General features: G+C 36.1%; 1 protein-coding gene across 3 annotated transcripts in view; it reads right to left on the reverse strand.

The window, feature by feature from the left end:
* LOC149822468 (histidine--tRNA ligase, chloroplastic/mitochondrial-like) overlaps positions 1–7,791 on the reverse strand; it is a 78,029-nt gene extending 70,238 nt beyond the window's left edge. Inside the window, exons 1-5 of one of the 3 annotated variants that reach the window (XM_089981553.1) lie at positions 7,509–7,791; positions 5,864–6,060; positions 5,685–5,780; positions 3,382–3,470; positions 3,149–3,278 (exon numbers count right to left, since the gene is read on the reverse strand). In XM_089981553.1, the coding sequence (XP_089837679.1) occupies positions 3,149–3,278; positions 3,382–3,470; positions 5,685–5,780; positions 5,864–6,060; positions 7,509–7,656 (660 nt within the window). In that variant the 5' untranslated portion in view covers positions 7,657–7,791. The remainder of the gene's footprint in view (positions 1–3,148; positions 3,279–3,381; positions 3,471–5,684; positions 5,781–5,863; positions 6,061–7,508) is intronic. The other 2 variants (XM_089981552.1, XM_089981551.1) reach the window with 2 other exon arrangements.
* Between the last annotated feature and the right edge of the window lie 17,056 nt (positions 7,792–24,847).

The following is a 24,847-nucleotide window of genomic DNA, read 5'->3' on the forward strand; positions in this document are numbered from 1 at the left end:
GGGTATATACATATAAAAATTTTAACAGTATTAAGTTAACACTACGTGTATGTGTGTGCATTTATGTATTTATATATAATATAGATAAAACTGGACTTGGTTAGGGTTAAATGAACATACTTTTGGACAGAAATGGACCTCAGTGTGGTTGACTTCACCTGACACAAAGGAAGCCGTGTCTAAATATCGCACCCGCATGAGTGCGGGTGTGACACGGATGTGATGCCCTGTTAGAAGAGTTTGTGTTACACAAAATACAATATATATGAACGTAAAGAAGGTGAAAATGATGATGGTGACGATGATGACAATAATTAATATGATATGATAAAGCATTTTCTTTTATTTAAAAATATAGATTCTAATTAACTTAGGTACTAGGCTCTTTGTATTTAGATATGTAACCTGTGAATTATGAATTTGCCTTATTTGTTTTGTCACTTGGATATTTTTAGTCATGAATCTTATCTTGATCCTTGGATATTGATGTTTTATGTGTTGATTATTTTTTGTCATTCATCATTTTTTAAATCTATCTTGTAGTTAGTGCCTTGCCAACAAAGGAGTAATTATGATTCTGAAGAAAGCAGAAGCCAAAGGATTTATTGAAGACATTAAAGTAAAGGTTCCGAATCAGTGATGATTTTGCAACACAGATGACATTGGGATTTAACATGACCCCCATTACCTAGAACTGTGGAATCGCCTTGCGCCATATGTACTGTGCAAATATGTGAAACATGACTCATTCTCAAAGCATTCTCCACTATTTCAGGAATGGTGGTCAATGAGTACAAGTTCAGTTTAGTTCTATTAAACACTGATCCCAGCATAAGCAGTGTACCTGAATGCATGTTTGGCTGTAAACAAGAGCAGCAGCCCATTCTTTAGCATGCCATGTTTTTGTTTACCTCTGGTGGCAAAGAAGGCTTATGGAAAAGGGTTGAAGACTATGTCACAGACTCACAATACAAGTTCAAAGATGGACAAGTCGTTACTTTCCTTGGTGGGAAGAATCACGCTAACCAAGTACGTGATCACAACTATCCCCACATATTCACTGGCCTTTAGTGCCATCCCTTGGATATGGAAGATTCATACAAAATGAAGAAACACATATTGCATCGCGGAAAGGCTGGTTGACTATTTTCAGTGATTTTCTCTCTTTTGTGGACATCAAGTTATGAAAGTGTGATAATTGATAAAGCAGTCTTCTGGTTGGACCAATGGTATGATTGGGCTCCTCATTTTGAGCCTTACCCAGCCTTTTTCACTATCATCAAACATGAACAGCTGTTGATTTGGGACTGCAGATAAGCTATGTCACATGGATACAGCTGCCGACACAAGGATACGGTCATTTTTATGAAGTTTTCAATATGACTACTATGTAAGGGGACATGATACATTGGCCAAAATGGAGTATCAGTATGACATAGCTGGCAAGAAAATGAAGGATGGCGCTTGAAATTCAGAAGAAATTTTGAAGATTCAGAGCTTGATGACTAATTGCATCTAGTAAACAGGTTAGCCAATTGGAAACCTAAGAAGGTTGGCACATTTGTTTGGGCATATGATAAGTCTGAGCTGTTTACTACTTTCTACCATGCATTTGATCCATCAGGTATTGCGTTGTCTCAAAATACCCTATTTGAAAATTCAGGCGTTCACCTAGAGCAAAATTTTTTGCTTTGCTAGTGTTCACTGACAAGATCAGCACCCAAAACAATTTGGAAAATATTGGGTTTCAACTAGCAAGTATATGCTTCCAGTGTCATAACAATGAGGAACCCTCAGAGCACCTACTACAAAACTGCCACAGCTTCAATGGTTGTTTAAGACTGCTTGGCTGGGACAAACTCTTACCTTATACCATGAAAGTTGTCTACTTGAGTTGTTGATTGGCCCGAGGTCCATGCATGAGTAGAGAACAGAAATTCATCTAGAAATAGTGGCTGCTCAACACTTGGTAGTATATATGGCTAGAACAGAACAATAGGGTATTTAGAGGTAAGTATTCGAAACTGAAAATCATACATTGTGCTACTCAAAAAAAAATCCATGTGTATGCTGTAAGGAACTGGCCTCCAAAGGACCTACCTTGGTTAGGAAAACCTAGGATTGGAAACATATAGAACAGAACAATAGGGTGTTTAGAGGTAAGTATTCGAAACTGAAAATCATACATTGTGCTACTCAAAAAAAATCCATGTGTATGCTGTAAGGAACTGGCCTCCAAAGGACCTATCTTAGCTAAGAAAACCTAGGATTGGAAACATATATAGCCCTCCTCTGTTGTTGTATCTGGTGATAACTTGCCACTGTTTCACTTCATAAAAAATTATTGCTATCAAAATATATTTATCTTGTAGTTAGTAGCGCAAAATGGATCGAATTGGGTGGTTAGGTCATACTATCATATTTGACAGGATTTCAATTCCACGAGGATTATCCCCCAACTTGCCTACAAAAAACTCTTAGAATATGAAATCATTGAAGTTTTTTCAGTTTAAATTTGTCAATTTTTTGATACATTATGATGGTACTGTTATTCAGCAATTATGATATCCATTCCCTGATGAATTTTTCTAGAAGAAAAAAGACTAACGAGAAAAGTGTTAGACAATTTTCTCCTTTGGAAAGTTGTTAATGCAATGATGCGCCTTAAGCCCATGTGAAATGAGAAGTGGTAAAAAATCAGGAAACAAAACACAATTAATTGGCAAACGTGTGCGAAGGATAAACATTTTTTACCTTAAATCGCAAACATTTAAAAATTTAAAACACTGATCATCTAACAAATTAACTACAGTTCTATGTTTCAGGAATAGTTATGAAGAATGACTGCCTTAACATAGATGCCATGGCCCCTACTTGATTAAGAGCCATTCTCAACTAGAGAAGGTATTGGCTGCAGAACTCACAAAATAACAAAGCTCATGAATAGAAAAATAGGATCCTGAACAACTACATGAAATAGGTAGAATATACATAAATCCTGTATCATTGTGAATCATCAGTAATCTTAACTAAAAGATGGCCCAAGTAGGTGTTTCAATGTATTGAATGACGACCGTGGAATGGAAGAGAAATGGCAATATTGACCTTTTTATGATATTTAATAATGCATCATTTACTAGAAGCTTACCGTGACTTCAGATATCCCAATGATGTCCATATTCCATTGGTAGTGCTCACGACGTCGTCCTCTGGTCATGCGTTCATAACGCCAACACTGCCCTATGGTAAACCATTTTAAGGGATATGAGACTGATTTCCTGGAAGCAAAGTTGAAATAAATAAAGAAGAAAAGGAAAATATAATTGATTTTTAGATCCCTAACAATATAGAAAAGGCAAAAACAACACTATTAATAGATACCCCTTTTGTATGACAAGGCGTGCCAAAGAAGGAGTGAGCTCAGGCCTCAAGGCAACACGGCGGCCACCCTTGTCCTCAAAACTGTACAGCTGCAAAGGAACAAATGCAAGCGACTTCTAAAAGTTCATATCAAAATTCCTTTACGGATTTTCTAGTTCTGTTGATAAAAGAAATTGAAAATCTAAAAGATATATCCCCATTTCAAGCTAAAAATGTGATAACCATAATAAGCTACAAAATAATTGTGGCACTAAAAGTTTAGCAACTTTTAGTGTGATTTGCATGCTTAAAAAGCTCAGTAAACATGCTGACAAGTAGCTACAAGATAACTGTGGCATTAAATATTATTCATTCTGCATACTTATTAGTTGAATGTTATTTACGTGATTTCTTTGAAAATAAGCAAGAAATTTTGCTACCACATTTGAAGTTTGCACGAACTTCAAAAACATAATAATAAGCTATAGCTGATGATCCAAGAAATATTACAAGATGATCTACATGGAGAGTTCAATAGACAATATAAAAAAGTAATCCCAGACCTGAACATATAAAGTCTAACTCTTTAAGTATACCGAGATAACACTAAGCAACCAGCCAGTAAATTGCATGTGACACATACTAATCCATCATTTGTAACAAAAACCCAGGGTGGAAAGATTTCTACTTTCTACAGATAAGTGCTCAGCTCTGTGTGACAAACATGTAGGATCAATAAAACAGCAGCCACCTGTTCCACTAGCCGTTTTTCCTTGTTATTTGATACAAAAAAACAAATCGAAAGACAAAATGAACCCCTGTCAGATGCTAAAATGGAGCTAGAGTAGTAAGTGCTCGATGATTATCTCATATTCCATGCATGCTCATGGCCTCCACAATCATATTTTTCAACCATTACAGTGCCACTGAACTAGTTTACACACTTAAGTATACAGTAGTCTGACTCAAGTCATAGAATAGGATCACATGTACTTAAAATAACTTCTGAAATTTATGGCATATAATGTGCAGGAGAACGCACTTCAACTCCCAACCTCAGTCTTGGAAAGTGACACCAAAACTCCTCAACCCTTGGACTGAACATTAACATAGACAAAATCCTTATATGGGTAAATCTAACTCCATTGTACCAGAAGGGCGCCAACAAATGGAGAATTGGAGATCGACGTTAACATAAAAGGAATACAAGAACAAGGTATCCATAAAATCTCTTTCCCAACCTCAAACTTGGTAAGTGACACCAAAGCTCCTCAAACATTGAACTGAGCATTAATATAGACAAAATCCTTATATTGGTAAATCTAACTACATTGTACCAGAAGGGTGCCAACAAATGGATATCTACATTAACATGAAAGGAATACAAGAACAAGGTATTCTCCAACCTCAAACTTTGCGAAGAAGCAAAACCATGACTTTTAGTTTGTCAAAAAGAAAGTGTGTTATGGTGATCAACACATCAATGGACATGTAGATGAGCATGCAAGAATCATTGGTGACACAAACTCCCTAAACGGCAATGTCATTTGAATGGAGTCAATCAGTTGTGTCCATAAAGAGAAAGGAGGATATGAAGTTTCATAAGAAGCCACGATGGGATTTGCAGATGTTATATTTGGCAAAGTTGAGGCGGAGAGGCATTTCATGAAGGTAAAGAAGCAGTAGGACTTTGTAGTTGATATCCAAATATAGGGGAGATGAATATCATTTTAATAGCTATGTGGCTTTCCTCTCTTATAATTTGTTACAGCGATCTTTTGATACCACTTTTTCTTTTTTGTGCAAACTTTCTAATCCATATGAATGGATGTAGAGAAATGATCACAAGAGATCCAAATGCCAATTCTTGGCTGGTGGGAAGTCTAGAAGAGTAGAAGGAGAAGAATATCTTGAAGGAAAATGCAAGCACATAGCCTCTAACCGTTCTTTCTCCAAAAAATGGAGACCTAGGTAGAGATGAAGAGGCCAGGAGATGATAAGACTCAAGACTAGATCATGCTTAGTGTGAACCAGCTTCCTCCTCGTGTTTGTGATTTTCTATAGATCTCTTGATCCTTTGTATTTCTTATTTTCTATTGATTACTTCTTTTGAGGTGACAGCTTGGCACTTTTTTACTTTAAAAATATATATAACATTAGATTGGAACATGTACTGTAAGTAATAACCTTATCCACAAAATAAGCTGATCTAAGCATATGCACAGTCATAGTACATCATTGTACACTAAATTGCGTTAAGGTTCAGCTGAAAGTTTATTACTTTCCATAAGATCAGCAACCTCCTCTAGGTAGTCAAATAATACCTGTTCAGTGATCTCCTCTCCTGCCTTTCTAATGAAAAGGGCTTCAGACTCCAGAACAGGAAAATCAACTTCTTCAAATGCAAAGAGCCTAGAAACCTGCCCGAAGAACAATCAATGAATGAGTGCAAAGATGAATAACACGAATCAAGTTTTAGAAAGAAACTGATAAGATTACCTACCTCCCGGAAATTTTGAAAAAGCCAGCTGTGGATGCGCATTTCTTCTGGAGGAAAATCCCGGGTCCCACGTGGTGGATTAACATCAATTGTAAGATTCTCTGTAGTAGGTGGGACTGAGTCTCCTCGCCTTACATTTTCTATATCGATGATTGAAGCACCTCCATCACTGTAAGAACTGGAATTACATAGGGCTGTATCTGTGGCAAAGCTGAAATAAGTTAACAATCACCATGGGAACAACATAACACCGAAAGATTCAAGAAATGTTTATGATTTTTTTTGAAGCAATAATATATGTACAATGTGGATAGACAGCTCACGTTGAATAAACACAAGGTCTTGATGTGACATAAGCTTGCCTTCAAGGTTCAAACACAACTCTACGTGTTCAATAAATCTAGTATTTTCATAATGTTCTTCAGTTTTTTTAGATAAACATGTTCCTTTGGATTCCATAAATCCAAGAGTATTCTTAGAAAAGTTGGATTACGTTAACAATGATTGTTTCTCATTTCCTACTTTTAATTGTTCTTAAAAAACTCAGTTTCGAATTCGAGCTATTAAAGTGAGCTTGACCCAGCTGTTGGAAGTCCTGAAGCTGACTGCTGCCACATGCAGTGTAAGAAATTTTGTTCTAAAATCACCTCGGCGTTCTCTAATAAGAATAGTACCCCGATGTTTGTAAACTTCGCAGAATGAAATGATGGAGACATGATGTTTGGTATTAAGTATCGCTACTCCACCACTATTAGATTAGTATGTTGTCATGCTCATTACTACGATCTTTTATTTGAACAGTTGCATCCTCTTTTTAGTCGATTGACCGCAGGATGCAGCTCAACGCAATCAATATAATATTCTGTTTGTTAGCTAACATTGTCGTGTGCCCTCACTGAGTGCAGAAATGGGGCAGCATCAGATGGATACAAAAACAAAACCGAAATTCCATTTAGGAATTTATCATTTTCTGTTTCTTCTCTTTATTGAAAGATGTCCAGATTTATATTCTGCATCTGTGTTGGCATTGTAAGTTCAAGCATCATTCCCATGAAGTTAGATACTTGTTTACGAACTTCTGGTCCTCAAGATGCTATTAAGGTGAAATGAAATCTCCGCAGAGAACTTTTAAGCATAAAGATTGTCAAACTTATGGGACAGAAAGAATTGTCTTATGATTTATCCATTCCAAACAGGCCTTTAAGGATCGCCAGTCGGATACAAAATCAATGATGTTTAAGCAGACCCATCACATCTCATAATTCTACGAACAACGAGTGGTTGGTACAAGGAATTTCAACGCTCACACTCCACCACACAAAGTGATCTAGAGGACTGACTCTCCATCTTCCGCCATTTCAAAAGCAGCCCATTATTGTAATTCTAAAATTGAAGTGACGTAGTCACTGAACTTGGTCTTTCCACGCTTGTAGTCATCACGGCAATGGGAGGTCCAAACAAAACCGGTGCTTTCCCCACGGTATCGAAAAAAATAACAAAAAAAAAGAGAAAAACAGTTCTACTAGTTGTTGTAATTAGGAGCACCGATGAGTAGTGAAGATGATGTCTTGTGGGCAAGCAGGGATTAGATCATCCCCGTGAAACAGGAAACCAAACCAGATGGGAAAACGGGAAGGCGTTAGTTTACCTTGTTGGGAGTTGGAAGAGAAGAGACAGAGAGGGCGCACGCGTCGGTCGCCACGACGGGCGTGGAAGAAAGAGAGAAGGCCGCGCCCCAGCGAAGGGAATAAGGACACGCGGGTGCACAGAAACACCAATGAAGCGCTCGCTGGCATGATGATGGCGTCTCTCTCTCTCTCGTTCACTGGGAGAACTCAACAGCCTGAGGCTTAGGCCATTGGAATCGTCTTGCCCAACAAAAAATGCGTTAAAAAACGGAAGGGGATAAAGAGGGACCGTAGCGTCCGAGGTATGACGAATTTTCTTGAAACGCCTCCGATTCAGATATTTCGGTAAGGGCCATTATTTATAAAATTCCTCGTATGACCATACAAGTTACTTTAAGGTTTTGTTTCACTTCACCCAATTCTTGACTCTGTGTTAACTTTTTTCAATAAAGACGCACGTGGTACTAGCTTCTAAGCACAATACGGTTTAGGGATGGCAGTGGGGGGGGGGGACAAGGTCTCCACCCCCGCCCCGCCTCAAGATTTTATCCTCCACCCCCGCCTTCATCCCGGTTTCATGTCCTCCATCCCCGGTTTAAACGGGGATGAGGCGGGGCGGGGATATTGCGGGGAAAAGTGGTTGGGGCCGGGATGAGGCGGGGATCGTGGTGGGGACGGGGCGGGGCGGAGAAAAGTGCACGTCCATCCCCGCCTCCACCCCCGGACGGGGATGGATTTTAACCTTCATCCTCGCCTCCATCCCCGTTTCATAACCTTCATCCCCGGTCCAAACGGGGCGAGGCAAGGCAGGGCGGGGCCCCGCTTTCCCCCGGTCCACTGCCATCCCTAATACGGATAGTGACCATAAAATAGCAAATATGACAAATGTAATATCTAGTAAATTTTTCATGATTTCTAAGCTTAAATATATAATTTTTTAATTAAATATTTATATTTAATTGATAAAAATCATGGAAATATTGATATATGGGGTGACACGGTCTCGACTTGGTTCAAAACCCATTGACAAGATCTAATTTTGTTAAGTAAAATTTCTGAAATTTATTGTTTTTAACCTTTAAATTTAAGCAAAATTCAAATTAAATTCAGGTTAAATTCAAGCAAAATTCAACTAAGACCATCATTAGATCCATCTCGAAACGTAGATCTTATAGGATATCTGTTTTCTCAAAATCATATTACAGTTGACCCAAAGAATGTATTTTTCTAAAATAACCAGCCTCTGTTTTTTAGCCTTTTTGGGGTTTGGATCGAACTTAACCTGCTCTGTTGGACCCATGTTAGTATGGATCTGAACTCAGTTCAGAATCCATATTGACTAAGATATAGTCCAAGTTGAGATCCATTTGGATTGAATGTAGATTTTAATCATGAATTCATAATCCACCCATATCAATTTTAAAACTAAAATGAATTTAAAGTTTTAAAAATAAACTTTTAAATTAGGACTAAGGATGAGGTAGAGTTATACCCTATATAAACACCTAGAACCTATAATATTTCTTTGAAATATACAAATAATAAAATAAAATTAAAAAAAATCTAAATGAGATAAGGGACTTGGAAGTAGAGTTCTATACATAGTAGAACTCTACCTCAAAAGTAGACTAGAAGGGGGCGTCACCCCTCTCTAGAAACTTTTAAAAATTACAAAAGAGGCTTAGAACTCTCTCTCTCTCTAAAAGTCGACTTCTAAAGAGAGAGAGAGTTGAGAAATAAATATAGGAGATAGAAAATCATAAGGTTTGGATAATGAAAAAAAATAAAGAAAAAGAGAAGAAGAAGAAGAAGAGGAGCCTCACCTATGATTTTTCATTATTCTTCTATTTGTTTTCAATCTTCGAATCAAGGTACAGGTTTATCTCTTGATCCACACAGGAAAGGACTTGTATAAATCAATTCAAATAGGGGTTTATAGGGAAAAAACGAGAAATCTAATATATATATATATATATATATATATGTTCAGGTTTGCCAATTATATGAATCTAATAAATAAAAATATATATATATTAGTTTTTATCGATTTCATGTTCATGTATATGTATTTTTTATTTGCCAATTTCATGCACGTGTATCTAAAGTATATATATGTATTTCTCATTTGCCAATTTCATGCTCATGCATCCAATATATATATATATATATATATATATATATATATATATATATATATATATATATATATATATATATATATATTCTGCCAATTATATGCATTTGAAACATGTATTTTAGTCTGCTGATTTCATTGCATAAACATGATATTATCATTTTTTGTTATGTTGATTTTATAAGCATGAATCCTTTATGTATTTAAATTTCAGTGTGTCGATTTCATGAATTTAGATTATATATATATATGTGTGTGTGTGTGTGTGTGTGTGTGTGTGTTTCAGACAGCTGATTCAATGATGAATATGATCTACATATATGTATGAGATCCTGTTTTTGAATATGATATATATTTCAAATCAAACATTGGAATATGATATATGTATATATATCAGGCTGCAGACTATATATATGATATGGACAAACATATTCTAGATGTCTACTGATCATGTACGTAATCTGGATAGATTGGCTCTATACGTGTGATGATAATGAGTTTGTGTTTTACTTGTTTGTCGATCATGATTAATGAATATACATATTTTTCTGATCAACTGATTCATGTAAAGGAAGTTGATCTTGCATATGAATCTGATCAGCACATGCATTTTTGTGTCAGTCGATTAATGTATATGAAGTTGATCATGTACATGAATATGACCAGCACACATAAGTATTTTATGAGTAGTCGATTCACGTACATGAAGCTAGTTATGTACATGAATCTGATCAACAATTATACATTTCTTGCTTAACCGATTCATGTACATGAATCTTATAAGCACTTGTATTTTTTTTTATAGCTGATCATGTACATGAAGCTGATCAACACATTTTCATTTCCATGTTAGTTGATCATGTACATGAATCTGATCAACACATTTATATTTTTATATTAGCCGATTCATGTACATGAATTTGATCATGTGCATGGATTTGATTAGCACTCATGTTTTTCTGATTAGCTGATTCATGCACATGAAGTTGATCATGTATATGAATCTGATCAATATATACATATTTTTCAGTAATCTGATTCATGTACATGAGGTTGATCATGTATATGAATCTGATTTGTACATATATGTATTTCTTGTTAATTGATTCCTCTATTTAAATATGATCATGCATATGTTAAATTTCAGCTAGTTGAGCATGTTTTTGAAGCTGATCTTATACAATTTGCATTTAGCTAATCATGTACATGAATTTGATCAAATTTATATCAATATCTTTGTTAGCCAATTCATGTACATGAAGCTGATCATGTGTAACATGAATCTATTCAGAAAATATCTGCTTATTTTTGTCAGCTGACTCATGTTCATGAAGTTGATCATGTGCAGTTTGCAGTCAACTGATCATGAACATGAATCTGATCGGTATATATATTTGTTGTCAACTGAATTCTTGTTAGCCGAAATGGCATATGAATCTAATCCTATATAGACCAGTTTGTAATTTTTTTAACATACACATGAATATAAATATAATTAAATGTTTGCATAATTGTGATCATATGCATAAATTTGATCTTGAATAGTGTAATTTGCAAGCTTTCTATATGCATGTGTATGTGGTTGGCTAAATGTGCATTTTTTTTTGTGAATGTGCATTGTGAACATAAATTGTGAAGTTGTGTGTATTTTATGTTCACTATGATTTTACAATAACATGAATCACTTTTTGACAATATGTAAGTGGTTGTATATGAACCATTGTGGTCCTATGTAAGCTAGGGGCATGTGTTGCTCACGTGTTATTGAATTATTTATGCATTGCAAACTGATTTATAAACATTATTAGTTTTTCAAAATTAATTACATTGTTAAATTGTGAGGGCCGAGGTTCAAAATTATTATTGCATGTTGATTTATAAAATAGTTCTCGTATAAGGAACTTGAAATTGAATTAAATAATAAAAAAAGTCCAAAACGATGTAATTAAGCTTTTCTTTGATGTCATTTCAAAAGTGTAAAAAATCTTGGATGACGGCTATAGGAGATCGTAAGGATTCTAAAACTCTGTGTGCAATTGTGTTCCCAGAACCCGATGTGAGGTTTACTTTTTTACTATGGTTTTAGGAAGCTTTCAGTCACTTTGCCTGTGGATGGTGTTGTTGACTCAATTGTAGTTATTGGTATACCAATAAAATGACATCAATGAATATTGATTTTCTTGACGTCTCAGCACTAGGTGTTGATTTCTAATGTTCCAATTAACGGTGTTGATTCTTGGTTTTGGTCAAGAAACAACTGTGGAACCTAATAATTAAAATACAAATTGTGTTAAGTTATATTTGGAAACTAACTTGAACTTTTTGAATTGTGCCCGTTTTGAGTATGAACAGGTTTAAGGAAAGATGGAAATTAAATTGGTATGCATTTAATAGAGATATGCATGCAAAAACAACTTTAATAAATAACTTAATAAGTTCATGTTCATTGAATTATGCATATTTTACTGTTCAACATTAGTTTCATGCATTTCTGTATATTTAATTTGAAATGATATTTGTTGAATGCTTGAATGGTAAGTTAATTGTGATAAGTTATTGCTTGTAATTTTCTCTTAAATTTATGCATGAGTTAACGTATGTTATTTCCTTTACCATTAAGTTTTTAGAAGAATTCGTACAAAAACTTTGGTTCTTACCCATTTTCTAAAACTATTTTACACACACAGGTGCTCAATGATGCGTAGGACTGACTGATTGCAGGACTCAAGGCTTGTGACTTGGTGCTTGGGTTCTGAATTGTGCGCAGGATTTTTGAGAAAGTCAATTTTTATATTTTGACATTCTACTTATTGATTAATCATATGAAGTTCAATTTATTACTTTAAATTGATTCATTGCATGAAATGGCTCGTGGTTTGGTTATGTTAAATCTATGATGTACCTGGGTCTTTGGGAGGTTTTCTGCAATTGTTTAAAAAAACAAAATTTATTGTTTTTTAGGAGTCATTTGGGGTCGTTACAACAAATTTAGATAATTGATGCTTTTTTTTATGAACTTTCTTTTTTATCACCTAAAAAATTAGGCACCTTAGATCAAAACCACTTGTGTAAGTTATTTCTTGCATGAAAAAATCAAGCAATATGTAAGTTATTACCTGAAAAATTAGGCACCATGTAAATTGTCATATGAAGAAAAATCAAGCACTGATTTTGACTAAGGTGCCTTACTTTTCAGGTGACCAAAAGGCAAAACTATCAAGCAAAAAATAATTTGCTCATGTCTGTCACATTTTTTAATTTGCTGTCAATGCCAAAAATTAGTGTCACATGTCATTAATTTTTTTTTTACCAATAAGTTGACCGTCTTTATAACAATAAGGAGGTCTTTTTGTAGGTTTGTTGAGAAGTTGATTCAAGGAGACTGCGAATGTAGAGTTGGGCATAATGTTCATGCATGAATAACCTGATTTCTGAACAAGTATATCCAAATTAAATGGGCCTTAGACATGCAATGGACCAAAAGCCAAGAAGTTGTGCACATGAATGAGACCCTTTTTATTATGCAGTAGACCACTGTAAAACTCACAAGTTCGTAATTGCATAAAAAGCTCTCTTAGTCAGAGTTGTTATTGGGCAATATAATCTAGTGCCAACACACCATATTGATAAATCCAATAAAAACTTTTGTTAGAGCTAACTTATAATTTGAATTAATTTTGACTTGGATAAAATATATCCTAATTCAAATGTCAGAAGCACATGGATATTGGTCCAAATAAAGTGATTTATGTGCATGAATCTGAATCTAAGTCAAAATTCAATCAGTAGATCAGAATCTGAGTTTGGTTCCAAACAATTTCAAGGAATTAGGGATGAATGCAGATCCAAAATATGTGTTTTAACATTGGATCTAGTAAAAAAGTGATTAAAATCCCATAAAGGTTCCAATCATCTGGTAGGGATGATTATAAGGGTATGCTTGATGGCTTGTCGAGGGTTGGACGAAATGAACAAAAAAACAAAACAAAACATTGGTTATGTTTGTTCCGTAACAACTGTTCCGTTGCTCTGTTCTAAATGTTCATTGTTTGATGACGATGTGTGGACAACTTGGACAGTCATGGATAATGGGTCAAATTACTTTGTTTTGGATCGTATGACCCGATCCGCCCACCATTTTACATGTTTTAACATTTTTATTATAATTCTTTGCTTGGATATAGATCAAATTACAAAATTATGTCTAAAATCATGATTTTTTTGCCTTGAATATGGATTTAGAATTGGATTTTTACTCTGAATATAGATCTCGAATTGGATTTTTGCCCTGAATATGGATTTTTGCTCTGAATATGGATCTCAAATTGATTTTTTGCCTCAAATATGATTTTTTGCCCCAAATATGGATCTCAAATTAGATTTTTGCCCCGAGTATGGATTATTGCCCTGAAAACTTAGGATTTCTGCCTTCTTCCTCTTTTGGGTCATGATTCGAGAGAGAATGACCCAAATCCAAGCGAGACCCCGCTCTAGTCAGTCAACACAGAGATATTGTCGTAGCAGAATAAAAATAAAATAGATTATATATATATATATATATATATATATATATATATATATATATATATATATATTAACAAAAGATAATGTTTGGGTCTGGATATTGGATACAAATTCAGATTAGATCCAAATCCAATACTCAGATCCAGCATGAATAAAAAATCATGTTTCGTAGTTTGTGTAGTCTCCTTGTTATTGTTGTTTCCTAATTTGTATAGTTTCCTTATTATTAATTATTAATGTTTCTTTTATTTTTCAATTTCTTTCTTGTATAAGGAAATATGCCTTAGTATGTTAGTTTCCTTACTGTATTAAGGAAATATGTATTGTTGTAAAAAAAAAACCCATATGTCATGCTCTATAAATAAGAGCATCTCATAGTTCCTCACTAAGTTGACAGGACATCACAAAACCCATGGAGGGATTTCTTGTTGTGCCAAAGATAGGTGAAATCCCCTCTAGTCTTGGGAAACCTCAAGGATTTTAACAAGTGGTCTGTCAACGTTCAGCTGGTGATGACGATCTGGGATCGAGAGAGCGGCTAAGTGTTCACATGTCTACTATGTAACCGTGTGGGCCCCATGCAATGCTGACATGTGATTGGCTAGTGTCACATAATCATGACACTTAGCATCTCAACTGGGTGGTGATGGCAGGGTTTTCCTTGGGTCAAGCCAAATAATAATAGTAATAATAATAATAATAATAAGCTCCTTGAAAATAATCCAATCAGATTAGTTTTTTATCATAATCTAACTAGATCCTACTAAAATATTTTTTTGAATATAAAAATAATTTGATTTATCAAATCCGAAGCCAATTTGATTTCACATATTAATCTTACTTTGAGGACCCAATCCAGAATTAACATTGTTGGATTTGGATAGGATATCCAACCATACCTGCCTATCAGTATCCCTATCTACTGCCTTTGCATGTCCCTGCTTCGGGTTCTCGTCAAAGTTTCTCTTCCTTGAACCCTGCGACTTATCGGAATTGCTTCATGCCTCACTATTTCATTCTCACTAGCTAGGGCGGTCAATTGGTTACCTATGACCTAATCTCGACCTGTATCTGATTTGCTAGGATTCAAGTTTAGTAATAAATAAAAAGACCCGATTAACTCATTTCCCTATTCATTAATTAATTACCTTTTCTTTCAAAAAAAAAAAACTACTTGGCAAACCCTTAGAGTCTGATTAGCAAAAGAAGTTTATGAAATTTCATACCAGACCCAGGTTCGACCTTAGTTTTGATTAAGATCTGCAACATTTTTAATGTTAAGATACAAAAAAGTTCAATACTCTAACGGGTTTGGTCTGAATCCCATTTATGTTTATCCTTGTAGGATCTGGGTATGATTTTGCTCATGGTAGACTCAATCAGACCTGGGAATGAACCCAGTACCAGCACCTTAGAGTTGGTTCTTGGTATGGGTCTGGTGAAGGTCCGACCATCGACACCACTAAAACTAGCCCTTGTAGATGCCTAAATCTCACTTGATGGGGCACGTCTATCTACTACGCAATAGGAAACGAGTCAAAACTGCTCGCTCCTTACTAAATGTGTCTTTTTTATTAGAGAAGCTAAATGTGGCTTGTTTTAGGGATGTAAACGAGTAAAAGTTTGGATTAGACGTGGCCAATACCATATCCGACTAATCAGATAATAGCTAAACGGATTTGAATTCTGATTCAGATTGGGATCGTAAAAAGCTCATACCAGATCCAGTTTGTACATGCAAACAGATTCAAATGTCTGGCAAATTCGGATATTTGTCAAAAACTAAAATCCATATCCTCATCCAATTATAAGCTGATATGGTTTCAGATTACCAAATGCAACTAAATGGGATTGTCTTTGGTCAGATATCAGATGAAATCTGATTCATTGACGTAGCTAAATGAGTTAAAAATGACTTGCTCTTAAATGAGATAAAATGGCTTGTAGAGAGTGAGTCCACTCCTAATGGACCAATTTGGACTAAATGAGCAAAAACAATGGCCCATCCAGGTGAGTGTTGATACTAAGTGTGGAAATATTTTATGATTAAGATGGAGCTGCCCCTTGCGCAGATCTGTGTATTAATCAATTATAGGTTACCCCATTCTCGGGGGTTACTGCATTTATCAGAGTTATCCACAAACGACAAAAATCTTGCTTTTGCCACTGCTCAACCCGTTTGATTTCAAAAATAACCTAAAAGGGTGCGAAATAATAAAATATTTTAAAGAAACTATGTTAGAAACAAGTTTTTGTGTATTGATTTAGGCTTAAATCAAGTTCAAAAGGGCTAAAATATCAAAACATATTAATAAGATAGGTCGGTTTAACGACAAGCTACCTATTTTGAATAACAAACTAGAACCCCCATTTTTAGCTTGTCGTTAAATATTCAAGGCCCAGAATTAATACGATCGAGTTTAACTGAATAAAGTTCCAGCTTTTTGAGAAATTAATGGTTGGTTTTAATCTTGTGTGGGCATGACCTCTGAGGTTGTACAGAGCATTTCCACCTCAAGATCTCTTGCATTTTTGCTCAAGGTGGATGGATTTCTCACAGGCTTTCTATTGGGTGTCTCACAAGTTCATTTTTGACTCTCTAAAGACATGGGTTTCGGAGAAAGGTGTCTTGGGTCCAGCTCTATCCCTCATTAATGATGCGGGTAAGTTAAATAGCCACCCACTACTTCACATTAATGCAAAAGAAGTTGAAGGGTCGGCCCTATCCCTCTATTAATGATGTGAGGAAGTAAAATAGCAACTCACTTCCCATTAATGCAGAGAAAGTTGAAGGGTCAAAACATCTTCGGTTTCTGAAATGAGTATAAAAGACTCTATGCCATCTATATATAGGCGTGCAGAGGCTGTGTGCTGGTGGGAGAAGAGCAAAGTGTTGTGAGCAAAGTGGTTGTGTGCATCATGCAAAGAGAGAAAAAGTAAGAGAGAGAGTTGAGAGAAGAAGAGGAAAAAAGAAGGTTTGTCACCAAGCATTGATCCTCAGAGAGAGGTGTTGGTTGTGGTGTGAGTTTTGACTCGGGTTGTGCACCTGAGAGGTAATCTTGTATCCCTCTCTTCCTGTGATTTCTTTGTTGTTATTCTCTTTAGCTTTGGGCAAATTATTGGATGTTGTACTATATACATTGTACTCTCTACTCTTATTATAGTGGATTATTCTCTTCGTGCCCCTTGGATGTAGGTCGTGTTGACCGAACCACGTAAACCCCTGTGTTGTGATTTGATTGTGTCTTTGTTAGATCCTATATTGCTTCCGCACGAATTTTTGTTACCATCATTTCTCTACAAGTGGTATCAGAGCTAGGTTCGTGGAAAGTCATGTCTCCTAAGTCAGTTAACTCTAAATTTGAGGTGAAGATGTTTGATGGTAAAAGAAACTTCTCCTTATGGCAAAAAATGGTGAAAGCTCTACTTGCACAACAAGGGTTGCATAAGGCATTGTCGGGAAGGCGAATAAGCCAAAGACCATGACCGATGATGAATGTAATGATTTTGACTTGAGGGCTGCTGGTGCGATTGAGTTGTGTCTATCAGATGAAGTCATGTGTAACGTGATGGAAGAGAGGACAACGACAAAATTGTGGTTGCGGCTAGAGAACCTCTATATGACCAAGAACTTGTCCAACAAGTTACACCTCAAGAAAAAACTTTATAGTCTTTGTATGAAGGAAGAAACTCTCATTCCTGACCATCTTAGTGTGTTTAATAAGATTATTGCTGATCTGTTTAGTTTGGATGTTAAACTTGAAGATGAGGATAAAGCTTTGTTGTTACTAACTTCATTGTCCCCGTCCTATGAGTATCTTGTGACAACCATAATTTATGAAAAAAAATATTGGATATGGAAGAGGTCACAGGTACGTTAATTTCAAATAAAATTAGGAGAAGACCATCACCAAATAAGGATTCTAGTGAATGATTGATGGTGAGTTCATCCAAAGGCAGGGGTCGATCAAAGGACAGAAAAAATGACCGCAGATATAGGAGCAAGTCCAGATCAATGAAGGACATCACTTGCTACAATTGTGGAAAGAAAGAGCACTTCCAGAATCAGTGCAAAGAGCCAAAGAAAAATCAGAAAAAAGAGAAAGAGACAGAATCATCAAAAACCAAAGAAGATACCACAACCACAGTTGAAGGTGAGCTTGTGATTTTGTCTACTACCAATGATCCATGTATCTGTGTGTGTCAGGATACAGATTGGGTCATAGACATAAGAGCCTCGTATCATGCCACACCACAGAGAGAGTATTTCAGTACATACATGACCGATAAATTTTGGTGTTGTCCAAATGGGAAACACAGGAACATCAGAAATTGTAGGGATTAAAGATTTTCATCTCCAGACCAGTCTTGGGTACATGTTGTTGCTCAAGGATGTCAGGCATCTTCCAGACTTAAGGTTGAATTTGCTTTCAGTAAAAAAGCTTGATGAAGAGAGCAGAAACAATGTTTTTAGCTAAGGATAGTCGAAACTTAGCAACGGGTCATTGGTTCAGGCCAGAGGAAAGAGATGTTGTACTTTTTATAAGATGCAAGGCAAGGTATGCAAGAGATAATTGAATATAGCTGAGGCTAAGGCTGAGGACTCTTCTATTGATTTGTGGCACAGTCGATTAAGCCACATGAGTGAGAAAGGCTTGCAGATTCTTGCTAAGGGGGAGCAACTTCTAGAGTTAAAAGGTACATATCTAAACTTGTGTGTTTATTGCTTAGCTGATAAGCAACATATAGTATCTTTCGTTAGAAATGCCTTTCATATAAAATCTCACATTCTAGAGCGAGTTTATACTGATGTTTGTGGTCCTCTGAGAACAAAAATTGTTAATGATTTTACTGATGTGAAAATTTCAGTGGTGCACTTTATTTTGTTACTTTTATAGATGACTTCTCCAGAAAAATTTGGGCATACCCTCTGAAAACCAAAGATCAGGTTCTTAATATATTCAAGCAATTCCATGCCATGGTTGAGAGAAAAATAGGAAAACAGTTGAAATGCATCAAGTCAGATAATGGTGGCGAGTACACAGGTCTATTTTATAAATATTATAAAATTCATGGAATTCACTATGAGTTGACAGTTCCAGATACCCCTCAGCATAATGCAGTTGCAGAAAGGATGAACCGTACAATTGCAAAAAGAATCAGGTGTATGCTTGCGCATTCCAAGCTACCAAAGAAATTATGGGGCGAGGCTTTAAGGACAACAGTTGATGTGATCAACTTGTCTCTTGCTCATGCCTTAGTAAATGATGTTGCAGATAGGGTGTGGTCTGTAAAGGATGTGTCCTACAAGTACCTGAGGGTATTTGGATGCAGAGTATTTGCACATATCCCCAATGAGGAGAGGTCCAAGCTTGATGATAAGATGAGGCAATGCATTTTTCTAAGATATGGTGATGCTGATTTGGCTACAGGCTATGGGATCCAAAGAAGCAGAAGGTATTCGGATCCAAAGATGTGGTATTCTTTGAAGACCAGACACTTGAAGATATCAAGAAAGATGTGCCAATTCAGACTTCTGCAAGTGGATCTATCCACTTGGATCCAGTTACTCCTTCAGTGGTACAAGTTAAAGGAAGAACAGTGCAAGAAGATGCTGATGTTGATTTACTTGCAGGCCATGTTGAGTAGGAAGAAGTTGAAAAACAACTTTCTTTAGAACCCCAGCTGAGAAGATCTTTTAGAGAGCCGCAACCTTCCATAAGGTATTCTCTACATGAGTATGTGATGCTTACTGTTGTAGGTGAACCCGAGAGTTACCAGGAAGCACAAGAGTGTGAGTAGAAAGACCAGTGGCTAATAACTATACATGATGAGATTGATGCATTGCAAAAGAACCACACTTATGACTTGGTGAAACTATCAGAAGGCAGAAAGACCTTGAAGAACAAGTGGGTTTTCAGGTTGAAGACTCAAGAACAATGTTCTCAACAAAAGTACAAAGCCAGATTGGTTGTGAAAGGCTTTGGTCAAAAGCAAGGTATTGACTTTGAAGAGATTTTCTCTCCTGTTGTTAAAATATCTTATATTTGTATTGCTCTAGGTATTGCTACTAGTCTGGACTTAGAGATTGAGCAGCTAGATGTAAAGACTACTTTTGTAAAATCCGTGAAATTTACAAAATTCTAAATGAATAAAAGTGGAGCATTTATGTGAAATAGTGAGATTTTATGCTAAGCAATACAATTTTTGATGATTTGGGGTTTCTAAAACGAAACCAGTAACAAACCCTCAAAAGTGGTATTTGGATCTGAATCTTGGCAAGATCCGATAATCCGACCCAATTCACGGGACCCAATGGTAAATTAAATGGTTTCGGATAAATAGCGTGAGATCCAAAACACATTTAAGGTAAGAGAGTGCAAGTTTAAAACCAACGGGTGAAAAATCCACTTGAAAATGGAAGAAATCCATCAACAAGGAAAAACGTCCAAATATGACATAAATAAAATTTTCTTGCAAAAGTAAACACCAAGTGATGGTGTGGTGTAGTGGTAGGATGCATGGTTGTGTGGAGCCACAACCCAAGTTTAAAACCCCTTGTGCATGGTTTTTTCCTTTTTGCACAAAAAGAGGATGATGGGGATTTAAAAAAAAATTAAATAAATAAATAATATATATAGGAATGGTAAAAACGTGGGAGTTGGGTTAAGCCTACATTTTTGGCTACTTTTTCCTCTTTTCCAAAAAATAAGGGGAATCCCATGTGACATGGAAAAGGGGTACCCATAAAGTAAACTGAAAATGGAAGTTAGAGAGATTCTAGTCATGGGAGAAAGAGGGCAATTGTGGAAGCATGACCACCCATAAAAAAATCATGGATGTTGGTGGGGCTTGAAAGTTTAAAAAAAATTGTAACCCCCTTAATTAAGAGGAGTCACATGAGGGGCTCAAGAATAAAAAAAAAACATGCAACCACACTAGATGTTTCTCTCTCTCTCTCTCTTTGGTGATCAGCTGCCATTGCTGGAAAGGTGTGGCTACTTCTCCTCGCAACGGCGTGCAACTCCTTCGCGAAGAAGAAACGTCGCCTCACTCGCTTGAAGCTCCAACAAGAGGTAAGGGGTGTTGTAGTTTATATGTACGTGATCGATGCTCTGTTGCGCAAATATGTTACAGCGGTATAGACTTCGTCATGGACGACACCATCTACCCTTATTGGTAGTTGGTGTTATGAGGTATGCTCGGTGATGGGCTGAACCGTCCCTTCATCTAGACAATGACGATCAATGGAGGCTCAGTCAACAACCCCTTCGTGATTGATGTAGGGATCGCACTCTCGCTGCTACAAACATGTACACAGCATGTTGTGGAACTACACACACACAAAAAAAAATGGAAAATGCTGTGATCGTGAGGCAGCAACTTACCAAAGTTATATTTTTTTCCAAGCATATATATACACTATTGGCATGTAGTGCATAAGTCAGTTAGTGGTTATGAAAAAATATATATATATATATATTTGATGGGTCTCTATTATGAAACAATATTTAACTATTTGATCTATCTTTGGTTGGGGGTCTGGTTCATCATTAGAAAAATTGATTCGTTCATATCCTTTTGTTCCTGTTAAGTAACATATACTAAATTTTATTAACTTAGCCTTCATTTGCATTGTCAAGTCATGATTAGGAGTTTTTTTTTTTTTAGTAATGGCAGGCTGTAATAGATTCCTGTTTATAAATGGCTTGCAACGTTTTGAGGACTCTGTAACATGAGAAAAAGAAAAAAATATGAATTGAAACCTATGCTATATTCGGTCACAGCCGTACCAGGTATGTAAGTGAATATACACATGATTTGGGGCATTGGCTCTTAGGTTATTTAAGTGAAATCAGATATACAAAATGATAATTACATTGGTTAGTCGTTATATAATAATCCAAACATATTGAAATCGGGTAAGTGATTACTATGTGATGAATTCAGTTATACGGGTACTTTAAAAAAATATGTATGGTTGTGCTGAATGTAAGCACACAGGGATTCATTTAGATTTCAGCTGGAGGACAATGATTCACGTAGAAAAAAAAACATAGCTATACATTAATCTACCTTGCTGGGATTTTGTTTTGTGTTTTTTTTTAAGCCTGTAGGTCTTAGTTCCATTTCACAGTTCAAAAAAAAAAGCCAGATTTACTTGAAACGAGAGTATAAGATGAGTTTTTTAGAATATGGATTTCCAATGGAATGGTTCAGTCGGTGTTGGCTGGGTCACACAGAAAAGTGTAAACATTCAAGATTTCTGAAATGGGCTAAAAAAAAAATGCCACAATTCGTGAAGTCTGATTTGGATTCAAATGTTTATTTGAAATTAGTAAATTAAGCCAAGGTATTGTTTTTTTTAAGTAAAATAAATCATGACACACTTGTCAAGATTTGGAATCTGCGATTTAAGTATTTGTTTATGAAAAGCATCATGACAAAATTTGGTAAATTAGAACCTATATGTTGTGTTTATCTAGTAATCCAATTTGAGTTAAAATAAAAATATAAAAAAAAAAATTAGCAACATTAGTCGTATGTGTTTTCAATTATATATGGGTTTAGAAAGTGGTGTCGTTTATAAATGGATTTTGGTTTTTATTTAAGTCTTGATGAAATATGGTCTCATTAGTTTGCCTAAAATAATTTTGAAATGGCATATTAGTTTCATACCCATATTACGTGCTTTCACCAAACCATGAGGTGAGTCTTTTAAAGATACATTTCGGTAAGGGACCAAGACTGTACATCACGTAAATGGCCAAAATTCATGGGTGCAAATGCGTACACCATAGCTGGAAACAAATGTTAAAATATGGGTTTCGAGTCAGGCCATATTTTGAGAAATGTTACTTTGTGATGGTGCTTAAAGAACCCTGCTCAAAAAAAAAAATACATATTATTGGTGTGAACCCAGAGTCGGGTTCAGTATTTTGGAAATCCCCTCAGGTGCGATGACTTACACCGAAAAATAGACAAAGAGTAAAAATGTATGTAAAATCATAAAGATGTGAGGCTCTGGGTACGCCTGAAACATGGTGTATGATACCGGACCCCAGATGGTACGATGGATCGTACATGGTTATACAGAAAAGGGGAAATGAAACATAAAACATAAAATATTCGAGATTCTTGGTACACCTGAAAGACGGTGTATGTTACCGGATTCTTCGGGCTTTGGGTACACCTGAAATATGGTGTATGTTACTGGACCCATGGTCTACCTTGGATAGGGTAGGTGGTACATGTTTCGTGGACATTCTTGTGTTCGTGAGAGCTAGGCGTCTCATCGGGTCCCCAGTCCACGAAGTTAGGGGACCAGGACTACCAGTATGTCCTAGGTGGTAGATCCAAGTCTTCTGCAGAAGTGTCATAGGGTGCATCCTAATTTCTTGTTCTAGCCACTGGGGAGTTCTCTCTCGATCACGGGCCATCCCCTTTGGATATCCATACGGCTAGTCATACGGGTTGTTAAATAATAGACCCCCGTATGGTCTCAGTCCGCTACGAGGTCTATGCCTGTGCGTACCAACAGGGAAAGAGTAAGATAAACATTTGATAATTTAAGTTGACTGAAAATTTAATTCTGAAGAAAGGTGTATTGTTGATATGACTTTCGTAAAACTTGTGGAATCTACAGCTTCTGCTAATATATTTTAGTTCAGTTATTTTTTGCACTGTATCACGAATTAGAAAGCATGATTATTTTCTTAGAATAATAGAAATTCCCATGCTAGTTATATCTGTAGTTGTTGCACATATTTGTACACAGGACACTGAGCACCACATATAAATATAATGCTTCTTACGCAGACAGGGGAGTCTGACCCTTCTGCTTTAAATCTTTTTCAAGAAGCAACTAAATCAGAGCATCGTGGGCGTCGCGCGTATGGAAGTAGTCAAGAGATCTAAGTTTTTCAGTGTTTCCTGTTTGAACTCTGATTAGTAGATTTACATTTCTGTTATGAGATATAATTAATGACATTAATGCTTTAATTAATGAATGGTATGCTTTTAGTACTTCTCTGTTTTACCCTATAATGCGCCCACCTCTTGTTTTCATACTTTCGCTATTAAAAAAAAAATTTACTCCAAATTTTTTACTATAAAAGTTGGGGCGTTACAGCTTTGGTATCAGAGCCGAACTGAATTATTTGAGATCTTGGCTCTTCCAACGACCGCGATGACTCTGTAAGTATGTAGGAATGTGGTTTTTGTAATATAGAGATAAAAAACATATAAGTATGTACGATTCTTTCACAAAATTATAGCTAAGGTTATAATGGATTTTAATTGCTCAAATAGATGGCTTGGGCAAACCGCTGCAACGACATTATGGAGACGCTAAATAACCTGGCCGAGGTAGTAGGCCAGCAAGCTACGACGATGCAGCAGATGAGCAACAATTTGTAATGAAGGACATGGGGCCAACAAAGAAAATATTAGGCATGCAGACCTCTCGTGATAGAAAAACAAAGAAGTTATGGTAATCACAGGAGAAGTACATCGAGAAGGTGTTGGACAGGTTCAATATAAACAATGCAAAGTCAGTTGGTTCTCCTTTTGCAGGTCACTTTAAGCTGAACTCAGAGCAGAGTCCATCAAGTGACGAGGAGAAGGAGAAAATGAAGAAAGTTCCTTATGCTTTAGCAGTCAAAAGCTTGATGTACACGATGGTATATACGAGACTAGACA

This window comes from Nuphar pumila, chromosome 11 (genome assembly GCF_984573655.1).
Source record: "Nuphar pumila chromosome 11, dmNupPumi1.hap1.1, whole genome shotgun sequence".
In the NCBI taxonomy this organism is placed as follows: Eukaryota; Viridiplantae; Streptophyta; class Magnoliopsida; order Nymphaeales; family Nymphaeaceae; genus Nuphar; species Nuphar pumila.